At 35.1% G+C, this 15,908-nt stretch overlaps 2 protein-coding genes across 2 annotated transcripts; both read left to right on the top strand.

Annotated features, from left to right (window-relative positions):
* The first annotated feature begins 3,964 nt into the window (after positions 1-3,964).
* LOC117110253 (kinesin light chain 3-like) lies at positions 3,965-4,996 on the top strand. The gene has a single exon (XM_033252886.1). The coding sequence runs from the start codon at positions 3,965-3,967 to the stop codon at positions 4,994-4,996; it is 1,032 nt and encodes a 343-aa protein (XP_033108777.1).
* Positions 4,997-5,982: 986 nt separating this feature from the next.
* LOC117110252 lies at positions 5,983-14,476 on the top strand. The gene is made up of 3 exons (XM_033252885.1): positions 5,983-5,996; positions 6,874-7,174; positions 10,742-14,476. The coding sequence occupies exons 1-3, from the start codon at positions 5,983-5,985 to the stop codon at positions 13,511-13,513; spliced, it is 3,087 nt and encodes a 1,028-aa protein (XP_033108776.1). The 3' UTR covers positions 13,514-14,476.
* The last annotated feature ends 1,432 nt before the right edge of the window (positions 14,477-15,908 follow it).

Below are 15,908 nucleotides of genomic sequence, written 5' to 3'. Positions count from 1 at the left end.
TATCGTATACACGATAAATCGTAATCAAATCGTCCTAGTATAAAATCTTCTCTTATTTCTTTTATTTTCTATATGAAGAATTGCTTTTTAGCTTTTTACTGTTATCGTTATCGTCGTAAGTATAAACAGGTCTAGGTTTCCCTAGGTTAATTTATTCGCGCGAATCGAAAGCGTAGGTTCGCTTCTTGAGCTCTGATTGGTTGGGCATTTTTTGCTTTGCAAAAAGTAGTACCAGTTCAACTACCGATTTCGCTGAAGCGAAAAACTCGGATAGAAATATGAATTCACGTGAACCAACACTTTCGATTGGTGCGAATTGATTGACATATTCATTACAAAAAAGTATTTGTAAAATCGTGAACAATATTGATTAATCTAATACTATAGCATGAAATATCTATATTAAAATTTAAACAACGGGCCTATTGTACACAATTCAAGTCCAGAATTATTATTTTAAATATCTGTGTATAAAAACAAACCATTGTTATCTGAAATTGCTAAATTTTTTTTTTTTCAAATATTTTCATCAAAAACATGTACAGTGCCATTTTGATACGATACCTCCTTCGCAATGACAATCCATCAGGCCTATACTACTAATATTAATAATACAATAACTACTAAATAGTCCTCCAATAAATAAACCAAAAGCGACTAAATCAATGCAAACATTATTTTATTGATAGTAACCACGAGTTAAGCGATGGAGGTGTGAGTTATTAAGTATTAAGGCCTGTTTATACTTCAACGATAACGATAAAAAAGCTAAAAAGCAATTGTTTATATAGAAAATAAAAGAAATAAGAGCAGTTTTTACACTAGAACGATTCGATAACGATTTATCAGTTATGCGATAACAACATATTTTGAAAAATCAAATCAGATGACGTGATAATCATGGAATAACATTAAAACGATTTTATCGTTTTTCCATGATTATGACGATATCTGATTTGATTTGTTAAAATATTTTGTTATCATACACGATAAATCGTTATCGAATTGTCCTAGTGTAAAAATTTCTCCTTTTTTTTGTCTTCTATATGAACAATCGCTTTTTAGCTTTTTTTTATCCTTATCGTTGAAGTATAAACAGGCCTTTATGCATGACGTGGCCATAAAAAGCATCACCACTCTCGCTGGTATTTAGCAACTACCTACTAACATAGGCCAAATGAAAAGAATTATTGCGTTGGCCACGCCCAACCGATCCAAAATATACGAAATTCAGGTTCGGCATTCGGCATTTTAATTTTTTTTTTTAACTACAACGAAAAATATTTTTTTTTAATGAGATAAAAATTGGCTGGAATAGGCCTATCTTGCTGTGACAGATCGGATGCGACAGTGTTATACGATCGTTTTGCTCTTCAATATAGATTTTTTTTTTAAACAAAAAAGAAAGAAGAAAACTTTTCCTACCGACCTACCCATTTAAAAAAAATTCGTGGCCAACACAAGATTTTTTTTGGCCTTATTAAATTACTCGGGTCGGGTCACGTAGGGGAATAAATATGGCCGGCAGACTGAGGAACCAGATGTTCAGCAGTGCCTCGATGATCCATCACAAAAAGAGCTACTCAATCGAAATCTGTCCTTTCATCAATGAGTACATTTACCTAGTACACGTATTGTAATACGACATGCATCATTGACTATTACATACAGCGCTATCGAATTGGGTGACAAAAGAAGGCAACAAGGCAGGCACGGGACAGCAACACGAACTAACAGCAGCGGAAGTTCGTCCGCTGTAGGAATACATAAACAAGGCAATGTTCACTGGATTTTCGGAATAACGCTTACTAAACAAAGTTTTCCCATCTTTGCAGTCGACTAAAGAAAATACACATCGACGTTTCATTGCTATAAGCCCTTTCAACTACTCTGAAAATGGTTGTTACACGATCTCAAAGTAGAGCCACTGGTCGACAGCAGCAAGGCAGATCTGTAACCAAAAATTATCAAACTCATAAAAAATTAACAACGAAAAGGAAAACATCTCAAAGCAGTGGCAAGCTAAGTCAACCCTCAGGGAAACAAACTGAGAGCACAAAGACAATGTATGAATTTATTAAAAGCCTCATTGGCGAATTAGTCGAAGGCGACATATTTCTGAAATATCTGTGGAGGATCTGGCTTTTCAACGTTCGAGCAGGTTATTATATGTTGACGATATTTATCCCAATTTTGGCAGTTTTGTATGTAATGAAACCGAATTCCAGTGACATTGGATATTCCAGGGGTTTAATCGTACTGAAGAATGAATTGTCACATGACTCATATGAGCGAACGTTGGATGTGAAGCATATTATAGAGAAATTCGATGATTTATCATCAAGGTATAGGCACACAGAAGTCCATGTGGTAATTAGTGGGGGGCCTGGGTCTGGGAAATCTGAACTTGCCAGACAGTTTGGCCAGCATGTATACACTAACAATAACGGGACATGGCCTTACTGGTTTAACACTTATTTCAGTAACTTTTTAAATATTTCCGTTCTCCCTCCGGTTGATGTAATCACGTTAAATGCGGAATCTATGACTGAACTTCAGCATTCAATAGAATACATCATTGGCACATTTGAAGGAAAGCGTCCTGATGAAATAGCGTACAGTCAAGACATTGGAGAAGAAGAAGTATTGGCGACCTTCCTTCAGCTTAAACAGGCTTTCAAAAGAAGATCGAGTAGACCAGTGATAATATTTGACAATGTACAAAGAGCAATGTACAAAGTTCTTTATAAAAGTCGAAGCTACGGAATGCAACTACTACATCCTGGTAATTACGAGTATGGTGAGATAAGAGTTGTTGTAACTACTCAACACCGACCCATCTACGAGTTATCAAAGACTCACTACATGAATTTATTTGATGGTATGCATCCTAATGATTCTGTTAGATTGTTAAACACTATCACTAAGATCCATAATGATGACAAAAACGCAAGTTATCTAGCAAAAGAATTGGGTGGCTTGCCTTTTTCATTAGCAAACGCAGCAATTTATATTAAAACAGAAAGAACCCTTCATGGAAACGAGTCTTATTTTCATTATCTACAGAAATTTAAACTGGATTTAGAAGAGTACAGGTCTGATATTGATTTTTTATGGAATGAGGCAAAATATGAAGGCTTACCTTACAACTTATCTATGTTGACAACGTCAATAAAAACAATTAACCAGCTAGTTATCAGAAGCAATGGAAAATTATACAAAGATCTCGCTTGCTTCGTGGGATACTGTGACTCGCAGACGATATCCATGCAACTTTTTTTGCAATATACAAGAATGAATTCAGTCCTTCAAGATTATACAAACTACAGCGTTAAGGAGTTAATTTATCGATCATCAATTTATGAACTGCAGACTCGATCAGGGCATACTTTTATTCTTTCGCATCAAGTTACCAGAGAAGCATCTCGTATAGTTTGTACACCGAAAGGGCTTAACGACAACTCAACTCAAGGAATTCGCTTTGTTGAAAATTCTTTTCAAAAGATTCTTAATGTGATATCAAAAGTATTAGATGACAAGCCAGAGGCTTCGTTAAACCAAATGACAGAGTATACAACGCTAAACTTCAAACTTGTGGATGTTTTAATGTCCCTGGTGTCGCACTCACTTCCGTTAAATCTTGAATATTCTAAAATCATAACCAAGGAATTTTGTTGGAAATTTCTTAACTCCATGGCAGAACCCTACCTCTATTGGCCAAATAAGCATAAATCTGCAGTCGTTATGCCGGAAGTCACGTTCTTGGTAAGTATGACAAAAGAAAGTTTCTCAGAAGGGAAGCCAGAGCTTGGAGTAGTTTTTTTCTGTTCTTTATATATATTACACTGGAAACCAACAACCTAAGGACCTTGAGAAAATCGTGGAACTGGTTGAAGATTTTGCTACGAGTTCTCTTAGGAATGTACAACAAACTTCAGTAGCAAATACTTCTCTTTTACTCAATATGATGGGAACCGTTTACAGAGGTGTTGGCCAGAAAATGTCGAAAGCTCAGGAATTACATGAACTTGCTCTCAATGTTTCACAGAAGTATGTCTCTTCACCAATGATTGCTGTCTCTTTGCATTTACTGGGAGTTGTCCACAGATACAGAAAACAACTTGACATAGCTCAGCAATACCACGAACAAGCTGTAGACCTTGCAAAACAAATTTACTCGAATAAACATCCACGCCTAGGGGCCTTTCTTTTAAATCTTGCTGTGGTATATAATAGGCAGGGTGACTTAAACAAAGCTAAGGTGACATATCAGGAGGCATTGCATATTACAAAAGAAGCTTATGGTGCTCACGACCAAAGAGTAGCAAGAGTTTTAAATACTTTAGCGACAAATTACTATTCCCTTGGACAGTATAATGAGAGTATTCATGCACTTTTAGAAGCTTTAAGCATCCACGAAGAAATCCACGGTGATATCCATCCAAATGTTGGCGAAACATTATATTTCCTAGGTTTTACGTACCGTGCAAAAGGAGATCGGCAACAATCCCTGGAAACATTAGAGCGATCCCTTAAAATACGAGAACAATATTATGGGCCAGCACATTATCACGTTGGTGAAGTTTTGCACGATCTGTCCAATACACAAAGAGAAATGCATCATTTAAAAGACGCATTATCGAACGGTGAGAGATGTCTCGAGATTTTCCAAAGATCCCTCGGAGAAAAGAGTTCAGAGGTAGGAAATACATTAAATGGGATAGGTCTGATATACAGTGAGCTTGGAGACCTACAAATGGCTGAAATTAAACACGAGAAAGCCTTAGAAATATTTGAGGAGTTAAGCAATCAGGGATCTCAAGCTGTAGGTATCAGTGAAACATTAAAACATTTAGGCATTGTGTTCAGAAAGCTTGAAGATACAAAAAAAGCACAGGATTATATCAGGCACGCTTTGTCAGTTCTTCGGACTGTTTATAAAGAGAATCACCCACGAATTGAAGAATTGCATAAACTGTTAGATGATATTGTTTGAAGGTTTGCATGGCAGAGTAATATATAGCCTATTAATGATTGCGGTACACCACGTAGATAGTTCTGAAAAGAACTGTTGTTGTTGGTTGAAAATATCTCGACGTTTAGATTGAATTGCTTCAATCGTTTTCAGGAGTCTGCAGAAATTGCAAAACAGTCAAATGTTCATATGTTTTGGGTAGTGAGACATGCTGCTGATTGGTTAAAAACTAAACAATAGTACACGAGACTACATGTGAAAAGTTAGAACTGTGAATTTTGGCAAAACATATAAGTATTTCACTGTTTTGAAATAGCGTTATGAGAAGTCAGCTGAATGTACCAATCGCATTTCTCTAGTATTCTGTCCTTTTTTGGTATTTATGTGCAATGCCATTTGTCGTTTGGTTTTGTGGCCTTTTGTTCTTGCCATAAAAGAAAGACATGAAAAACGGAACTCCCATATAAATTGCATCAAACCTTAATTGTAGTACTGTACCTTACATTGCCACGAAAGAAAATGGGGAAGTGAACAGTGGTAAAATGTGAGGACTCGATGGTAAAGTGAGGGAATGCTAGCCAGGGGCGGATCCAGTGGTGGGGGGAGGGGGTAAGGGCAGGTGTCCCCCGTTCTGTCACTAAATTTTAAAATGTTAAATGCAAATCAATGTTATGTGCTACACACTATTCTGCATATTTTTGCTTCAAAAAATTCCAGGGGTAGGGGGAGAGCTTTTTTGAGAGGGCATGCCCACTTCCGCATCTCCTAAATAGAGGTGTTTTGGTTTCTCTCGTCTATAGGTCTAACCCTTTTCAATATGTATGAAGTCAAATGAGACCTATATATATTATTTACTTATATATTTATTATTATTACTGTTGTATATAGAGTATAAAATAGTCGGCATTTTACATATCGTAGTGAACTTATAGAAACAGACCCATTGGCTTAAAAATCTCAGATCTTCGTAAATGAGTGGTGGATTTATATTTCGCACTTAAAGTGTAATGGCTAGCTTTTGGTATGTGGCCAAATTAAAATATGCACATTAGCTGAAAATCTTGGATTTATGTATCTCTTTCTGCTTGTCCGATTGCACCCCTCCCCAGCTGGCGCCACCATTGAGAGGGACTGGTGGTGAGGGTTCGTCCACAATGGGTAGACCGATTCGCTAATTAGGGGTGGGCGTTGAACTAATAATTTCTGGTTAATAGCCTGGTAGGACAATGCAGTTCTTAGCAGCAATTTTCTTTCAGATACCTGGTTGTTTGTGCACCTGTCTGATAATAGGCCTATCTAAATTACGGGGAAAGCAAAACTTGTATGTGAAATACTGTAAGAACATCTTTTAAAATTAAAAAAAAGTGTGTACTATGCCGTACTATGGTTGTACAGCTGTAGGCTTACATGGTGTTAGATTTAATTGCGGCATCCATTGTTGTGTGTTGTTCATGCTTCCACTTTTCAGACCAGAGGATGTGCTCTAAAATCGGTTTGCATTGGAGGTAGGCACATACTCTTTACAATCAAGTAAAATAATTTTAATTCAGTTATTAACGTATAATATTATTTATATAGTGACTTAAAAACGGTCCGTGGGTCGTAAAATGCGCTTTAATATAAATCGGCCTATGACAATCCCAGGGCGCAGATCTGTGGCTGAGGTTAAAAATTTGAGGAAAATTACTTTTAGATGGCCGGGAATGACACTCCTATTTAGTAAAATTCGTCATCACATCATTGTAGTCAAAATGAAGCACCAACAAATTTCTCATTATTTTTTTATTAGCGATTTTCGGTAATCAAAGAGATCTAAATAGTCTGTGTGATGTACCATAGAAAATAAGACTTAGAAAAATTATCTTTGATGTACGGTAGGCCTATTTGCTTTACTTCAGGTCTCAAACTCGTAAAAACCCAACAACTAAAAAAAATAAGCCTACATCTCAAAGCAGTGGCAAGTTAAGTCAAGCTTCAGCGGCACCATCTGCAGCCACAAAGACACAAGATGAATCTACTCGAGACCTCATTAACGACGCAAGAAAAGACAAACTTCTCAAATCTCTGTGGAAGAGCTGGCTATTTATGTTTCGTAATGTAGGAATTAGTATTCCTCCATGGTTTCGTACACGTTATTTCAAGTTGACGATAGGCCTAGTTATCACACTTTTGGCAATTATGTATGTGATGAAACCGAATTTGAGCGACATCGGATATCCAAGGTCTTTACTCGTACTGAAGCCTGAATTGTCACACGAATCATATGCTGTCTCTTATACACATCTAGATGTGTATAAGAGACAGATTGTAGTCAAAATGAAGCACCAACAAATTTCTCATTATTTTTTTATTAGCGATTTTCGGTAATCAAAGAGATCTAAATAGTCTGTGTGATGTACCATAGAAAATAAGACTTAGAAAAATTATCTTTGATGTACGGTAGGCCTATTTGCTTTACTTCACTTACTTCAAAGATGCGAGTTCACACCTATCTGAGCTCCACCATAATTGGGGCTGAGGTGCGAGAATTTAAGGAAATAGTACCCTTCTAGATGGCCGGAAATGACACTTTTATAGGCCTATAGTAAAATTTATCATCATCACATCACTATTATTTCTTATGATCTTTTATCAGCGATGTTCGGCAACCTTAAAGATCTAAGTAATATGTGTGATGTATCATAGAAAATATAAATTAAAAGCATTGTTGTTGATGTAAATACTTTAGTATACTTACCGGTACTTCAAAGCCGTGAGCCCACATACGTCAGCCCCACCATGGTTGGGGCTGAGGTGCGAACATTTTAGGAAATAGTAATTTTATATATATGGCCCTGAAATGACACTCTAAACAGAGAAATTCGTCATCATCACATTACCACTGTAGTCAAAATGAAGCACCAACAAATTTCTCAAGATTTTTTATCATCGATTTTCGGCAATCAGAGATCTGAATAACCTGTGTGATGTACCATACTTGGAGCGGATGCAGGATCTGGCGGTAGGGGATGCGTGAGAATATGGACATTTAGGTGCCCCGTAATTGCACTCTCATACTTTAAAAATCCTACCTATACTATGTTCATAATGATAAACATGATATATCAACAATACAATACAGTACAACAATTATTTTTCTTTATACAATTTAAAGAGTGTGACGTCACGGTAAAAATCGTATATAATGGCCTATAACTTCATAAAAAATTGTCAAAAAAACGATTTTAAGGTTGATTCTATTATTAATGGCATATCAAAAATCCCCTCTAGAACAAAAAAATCATTTTGCTAGTTCTCTTTTGAAAGCCAAAAAAATCACTGTCCAAAAGCGCTCAAAAAGGACAAGTATACCAACAATTAAAAAAAAAAGTAGTGGGATATTAATTAGTAATACTACAAAATGGTCCTCCAATAAATAAATAAACAAAAACATAAAAGCAAAACATTGTTTTATTGATAGTTGCAAAATACTACGAGTTAAGCGAGGGAGGTGTGGGTTGCTAATAATTATGCATGACTACACCCTAAAACGCCTCACCTCCTTCGCTTTACGTCGTGCTATTTAACAACTACCGATCAACACATTTGAATTACTCGTCGGGAAATAAATATTTCCGGCAGACTGAGGGAACAATGTTCAGCAGTGCCTCGATGATCCAGCACAAAAAAAGCTACTCAATCGAAATCTATTATTTCAGCAATGAGTACATGTGCCAACAACAAACACGTATTGTAATACGCCATGCACCATTGGCTATATTATATACAATACTTTGGAATTTGGTGACAAAAGAAGGCAAAACGGCGGGCACTGAACAAAAAACACACCAATGCTCACCAGATCTACATGAGTAACACTTATATAGAAAGACCTCCTGTTCTTATAGTCGATTAAAGGAAATACGCCCGGCATTTTATGGATATAAACTCTCTCAACTGCTCTGGAAATGGTTGTTACACGATCTCAAAGTGGAGCCGCTGGTCGACAGCAAGGCTCTGTAACCAGAAGGTCTCAAACTCGTGAAAACCCAACAACTAAAAAAAATAAGCCTACATCTCAAAGCATTGGCAAGTTAAGTCAAGCTTCAGCGGCACCAACTGCAGCCACAAAGACACAAGATGAATCTACTCGAGACCTCATTAACGACGCAAGAAAAGACAAACTTCTCAAATCTCTGTGGAAGAGCTGGCTATTTATGTTTCGTAATGTAGGAATTAGTATTCCTCCATGGTTTCGTACACGTTATTTCAAGTTGACGATAGGCCTAGTTATCACACTTTTGGCAGTTTTTTATGTGATGGAACCGAATTTGAGCGACATCGGATGTCCCGGCGCTTTACTCGTACTGAAGCCTGAATTGTCAAACAAAACATATGAGCGAACGTTGGGTAAAAACTCAACAACTGAAAATAATAATAAACCTACATCTCAGAGCAGTGACAAGTTAAATCAAGCTTCAGAGGCACAAACTGCAGACACACAGACACAAGATGAATCAATTGGAGACCTTATTACCGACGCTATTGAAGACAAACGTCTCAAATCTCTGTGGAAGAGCTGGCTAATTATGTTTCGTCATGGAGGAATTAGTATTCCTCCATGGTGTCGTACACGTTATTTCAAGTTGACGATAGGCCTAGTTATCACACTTTTGGCAATTATGTATGTGATGAAACCGAATTTGAGCGACATCGGATATCCAAGGTCTTTACTCGTACTGAAGCCTGAATTGTCACACGAATCATATGAGCGAACATTGGATGTGAAGCATATTAAAGAGAAGTTCGATCATTTGTCATCAAGGTATAGGCACAAAGAAGTCCATGTGGTAATTAGTGGGGGGCCTGGGTCTGGGAAATCTGAACTTGCCAGACAGTTTGGCCAGCATGTATACACTAACAATAACGGGACTTGGCCTTATTGCTTTAACACTTATTTCAGAAAACTTTTTAATACTTCTGTTCTCCCTCCGGTTGATGTAATCAGGTTAAATGCGGAATCTGTGACTGATTTTCAGCATTCAATAGAATACATCATTGGCACATTTGAAGGAAAGCATGCTAGTGAAATAGCTTATAGTAAAGACATTGGAGAAAAAGAAGTAGTGGCGACTTTTCTTCAGCTTAAACAGGCTTTAAAAAAACGATCGCGTAGACCAGTATTAATAATTGACAATGTCAAAAGAGCAATGTACAGATTTCTTTATAAAAATCGAAGCTACGGAAAGTGTCTACTACATCCTGGTAATGACGATTATGGTGAGATAAGAGTTGTTGTAACTACTCAACACCGACCCATCTACGAGTTACCAAAAACTCACTACATGAATTTATTTGATGGTATGCCTCCTAATGATTCTGTTAAATTGTTAAACACTATCACTAAGATCCATGCATCAAGTCACCAGAGAAGCATCTCGTATAGTTTGTACACCGAAAGGGCTTAACGACAACACAACTCAAGGAAATCGCTTTATTGAAAATTCTTTTCAAAGGATTCTTAAAGTGATATCCAAAGTATTAGATGACAAGCCAGAGGCTTCGTTAAACCAAAAGATGTGTATAAGAGACAGAAATGAATCTACTCGAGGCCTCATTAACGACGCAAGAAAAGACAAACTTCTCAAATCTCTGTGGAAGAGCTGGCTATTTATGTTTCGTAATGTAGGAATTAGTATTCCTCCATGGTTTCGTACACGTTATTTCAAGTTGACGATAGGCCTAGTTATCACACTTTTGGCAATTATGTATGTGATGAAACCGAATTTGAGCGACATCGGATATCCAAGGTCTTTACTCGTACTGAAGCCTGAATTGTCACACGAATCATATGAGCGAACATTGGATGTGAAGCATATTAAAGAGAAGTTCGATCATTTGTCAGCAAGGTATAGGCACACAGAAGTCCATGTGGTAATTAGTGGGGGGCCTGGGTCTGGGAAATCTGAACTTGCCAGACAGTTTGGACAGCATGTATACACTAACAATAACGGGGCATGGCCATATTGCTTTAACACTTATTTCAGAAAACTTTTTAATATTTCCGTTCTCCCTCCAGTTGATGTAATCAGGTTAAATGCGGAATCTATGACTGATTTTCAGCATTCAATAGAATACATCATTGGCACATTTGAAGGAAAGCATGCTAGTGAAATAGCTTATAGTAAAGACATTGGAGAAAAAGAAGTAGTGGCGACTTTTCTTCAGCTTAAACAGGCTTTAAAAAAACGATCGCGTAGACCAGTATTAATAATTGACAATGTCAAAAGAGCAATGTACAGATTTCTTTATAAAAATCGAAGCTACGGAAAGTGTCTACTACATCCTGGTAATGACGATTATGGTGAGATAAGAGTTGTTGTAACTACTCAACACCGACCCATCTACGAGTTATCAAAAACTCACTACATGAATTTATTTGATGGTATGCCTCCTAATGATTCTGTTAAATTGTTAAACACTATCACTAAGATCCATAATGATGACAAAAACGCAAGTTATCTAGCAAAAGAATTGGGTGGCTTGCCTTTTTCATTAGCAAACGCAGCAATTTATATTAAAACAGAAAGAACTCTCCACGGAAACGAGTCTTATTTTCATTACCTGCAAAAATTTAAACTGGATTTAGAAGCGTACAGGTCTGATATTGATTTTTTATGGAATGAGGCAAAATATGAAGGCTTACCTTACAACTTATCTATGTTGACAACGTCAATAAAAACAATTAACCAGCTAGTTAACAGAAGCAATAGGGACTTATACAAAGATCTCGCTTGCTTCGTGGGGTACTGTGACTCGCAGACGATATCCATGCAACTTTTTTTGCAATATACAAGAATGAACTCAGCCCTTCACGATTATACAGAATACAGCGTTAAGGAGTTAATTTATCGATCATCAATTTATGAACTGCAGACTCGATCAGGGCATACGTTCATTCTTTCGCATCAAGTCACCAGAGAAGCATCTCGTATAGTTTGTACACCGAAAGGGCTTAACGACAACACAACTCAAGGAAATCGCTTTATTGAAAATTCTTTTCAAAGGATTCTTAAAGTGATATCCAAAGTATTAGATGACAAGCCAGAGGCTTCGTTAAACCAAATGACAGAGTATACAACGCTAAACTTTAAACTTGTGGATGTTTTAATGTCTTTGGTGTCGCATTCTGTCCGGTTAAACCTTGCATATTCTCAAATTATAACCAAGGAATTTTGTTGGAAATTTCTTAACTCCATGGCAGAACCCTACCTCTATTGGCCAAATAAGCATAAATCTACAGTCGTTATGCCAGAAGTCACGTTCTTGGTAAATATGACGAAAGAAAGTTTCTCAGAAGGAAAGCCAGAGCTTGGAGCATTTTTTTCCGTTCTTTATATATATTACACAGGAAACCAACGGCCTAGAGACCTTGAGAAAATCGTGGAACTGGTTGAAGATTTTGCTACGAGTTCTTTCAAGAACGTACAACAAACTTCAGTAGTAAATACCACTCTTTTACTCAATATGATGGGAACAGTTTACAGAGGTGTTGGCCAGATAATGTCGAAAGCTCAAAAATTACATGAACTTGCTCTCAATATTTCACAGAAGTATATCTCTTCACCAATGATTGCTGTCTCTTTGCATTTACTGGGAGTTGTCCACAGATACAGAAAACAACTTGACATAGCTCAACAATACCACGAACAAGCTGTAGAACTTGCAAGACAAATCTACTCTGACAAACATCCACGCCTAGGGGCCTTTCTTTTAAACCTTGCACTGGTATATAATAGGCAGGGTGAACTAAAGAAAGCTAAGATGATGTATCAAGAAGCATTAGATATTACTAAAGAAGCGTATGGTGTTCATGATCAAAGAGTTGCACGAGTTTTAAATACTTTAGCGACAAATTACTATTCACTTGGACAGTATAATGACAGTATTCATGCACTCTTAGAGGCTTTAAGCATCCACGAAGAAATCCACGGTGATATCCACCCAAATGTTGGCGAAACATTATATATCCTAGGTTTTACGTACCGTGCAAAAGGAGATCTGCAACAATCCCTGAAAACATTAGAGCGATCCCTTAAAATACGAGAACAATATTATGGGCCAGCACACTATCAAGTTGGTGAAGTTTTGCACGATCTGTCCAATACACAAAGAGAAATGCATCATTTAAAAGACGCATTATCGAACGGTGAGAGATGTCTCGAGATTTTCCAAAGATCCCTCGGAGAAAAGAGTTCAGAGGTAGGAAATACATTAAATGGGATAGGTCTGATATACAGTGAGCTTGGAGACCTACAAATGGCTAAACTTAAACACGAGAAAGCCTTAGAAATATTTAAGGAGTTAAGCAAACAGGGATCTCAAGTTGTAGGTATCAGTGAAACATTAAAACATTTAGGCAATGTGTTCAGAAAGCTTAAAGATACAAAAAAAGCACAGGGTTATATCAGGCAAGCTTTTTCAGTTCTTCGGACGGTATATGAAGAAAATCACCCACGAATCAAAGAATTGAATAAACTGTTAGATGCGGCAACGTAGGATCAAGAATATCTTTCTTCTTCTTTCTTCATTCAATTTCTCTGCTTTATAATACAGAAACTAAATGATATTAAAATTAATTGACATCGCTGGTCTCTAATTGACCTAATACTAAGTTAACACAAAGTTACTCACTCAATATTTATGGAAGTGCGGTATGGGAAGTGAGCTGAATACTAATCATTGCTGTTTGGTTTTGCGGCCTTTCATGTTGTTGCGATAAAGAATGACATGAAAAAGGAAACTCCTATAAATTTCAATTCAAAACCTAATTGTATTGTATTTAACAATGTCCGGAGGTAGCCTTGTAAGAAGTTAAGCTGCGTGGTTAATGAACAGCTAGATTTTTAAAAACAATTAGAGAAGATTTCTTCATTATCGCAACACCATTTCTTTTATTAGGTCTAAGATTTTCATATTTATTGGGTAGGATTAAAGCATTAATACGTTTAGCATCACAATTTAAGTTACGGTTACAAAAATCAAGAATGTTTCTCATTATATATCTACTAAAGTTGAAGTTCTGTTCTTTTAAATGTCCAGGTTGTAATAGTGATTATATTGGTAAGACAGATAGATGCTTAATAACAGAAATCAGAAATAATGTCAGTAGGAAGAAATACCATTAACAAAGGAATAATCCATTTCAGAATAGGGGTTGGCATAGGCAGGAGCTATCACATACCCAGTTAATCCTACTCATATGGTGGTGTTCATAGTATAATTAGCAAAGTATCAGTTATTTCTTCATTGTACACTAGGCTTAATTATTTTTATTAAGTTGTATAAATTTATCTAAATTTACCATAGAGCATCATCATTTCTGTTTGCTGTATTTGTAGGTATTATAGTACATTTACTTAAATAAAATCTGGTTAGGTTTTATGTATTTAAGTAAATACAATCCAATAATACCTGTATTTATTTAAGTAAATGTATTAAGTAATATACAGTACATTAATAACAAATACAACTAAATAATAATAATGATAATACTATTAATAATAATAATTTCGTGTATTTCATTATTGCATTAACTATTCATAATTTATTAGGTTGGTATTTATTTTAATACTAAATTTACTCAAAGAGCATCATCATTTTTGTTGTATTTCTTTATCATACACTTACTTAAATAAATACAACCTGGTTAGGTTGTATTTATTTAAGTAAATACAATCTAATAATTAGACCTATTAGGCTGTATTTATTTAATTTAATGTACTATATGAATCTTTAATAGTAAATGCAACCCAATAAATAAGTTCGTTGTATTAAGTGTTATATAGTACATTTAATAACAATAAAATACAAAATAATAAGTTCACTTATTTCTTTATTGCATTAACAGGACTAATTTATTAGGTTGTATTTATACTATATCAAAGAGCATCGTCATTTCTGTTTATTGTATTTATTTAAGCATGATACTAAAATTGTAATGGAATTTGATTGTTTCCTTATTGAATTGTATTAATTGGTGTTCAGTTAATGTTTTCTTTGGTGAAATGAAATATTATACTAAATTCTGAAAATTGTTGAATTAAGTAATATATAGTACATTTAATAATAATAATAATAAAAATACAACCAAATAAATCAGTTAATTAGGCTGTATTTAATTAATTATATATAATTAATAAATAATAAGATAAATAACATAATAAGAAATGTTAATTAGGTTGTTTTAGTATCATTTATTTTGTTAAATAAATACCACCAAGGTCTGAACATAGACATAAATATCATAGGCTTTACAGCACTACACAGCATTTTTCTTATAAAATCTATTTCAAAAACATAAACCAACATATAATTATAGTTCAATAGGACTATCTATATAGATAACACTTTATAATAATTGGACGATGAGACATACACAGTAAATATACTATAGTAAATTATTTATGCAGTACCGTAATTAGTTTGTATTTATTTAATTATAATTATTTAATGATTAATTGCTATCAACATAATCATTATCAGATTTTTGCATTACTAATAACTACCAAATTGAACAATATTTGAAAATTATTTACTCATGATTCTACCTTGAATCAGTTAATTAGGCAAGATCTATTTAATTAATTAAATACAATTAATAAATAATACTTCATTTAATACAACATAATATTTGTTAAATTGTTTTGGTATAATTTTTTTTAATAAATACCACCTTATAAGATCTGAAAATAGACATAAGGATACATAATAATTAATTAATGATACTTAAATTAATATAAAGTAATCATTATCAGATTTTTCAGATGTATATGTATATAAACATATATATATATGTATATATGTAACACTAAAGACAACTACGGACTTAAAAGCAAACGATGCCCTCCACATACCATTATAGATTAAAACACATTTTATGTTTGTTTTACTT

The sequence above is a fragment of the Anneissia japonica genome, unplaced genomic scaffold, assembly GCF_011630105.1.
Source record: "Anneissia japonica isolate Jap-2015-1 unplaced genomic scaffold, ASM1163010v1 scaffold673_len1821605_cov196, whole genome shotgun sequence".
Classification (NCBI taxonomy): Eukaryota; Metazoa; Echinodermata; class Crinoidea; order Comatulida; family Comatulidae; genus Anneissia; species Anneissia japonica.
Note: the sequence above shows the minus strand (reverse complement) of the source record. Positions and strands in the feature narration are given on the sequence as shown.

What these genes read in the sequence shown, in the direction of transcription:
- LOC117110253 (XM_033252886.1), top strand. Translation starts at nt 3,965, where the DNA reads ATGATGGGAACCGTTTACAGAGGTGTTGGCCAGAAAATGTCGAAAGCT.
- LOC117110252 (XM_033252885.1), top strand. An exon ending in TGTATGTGATGAAACCGAAT is followed by an intron (nt 7,175 to 10,741) that starts TTGAGCGACATC and finishes ATGAAACCGAAT; the next exon opens with TTGAGCGACATCGGATATCC.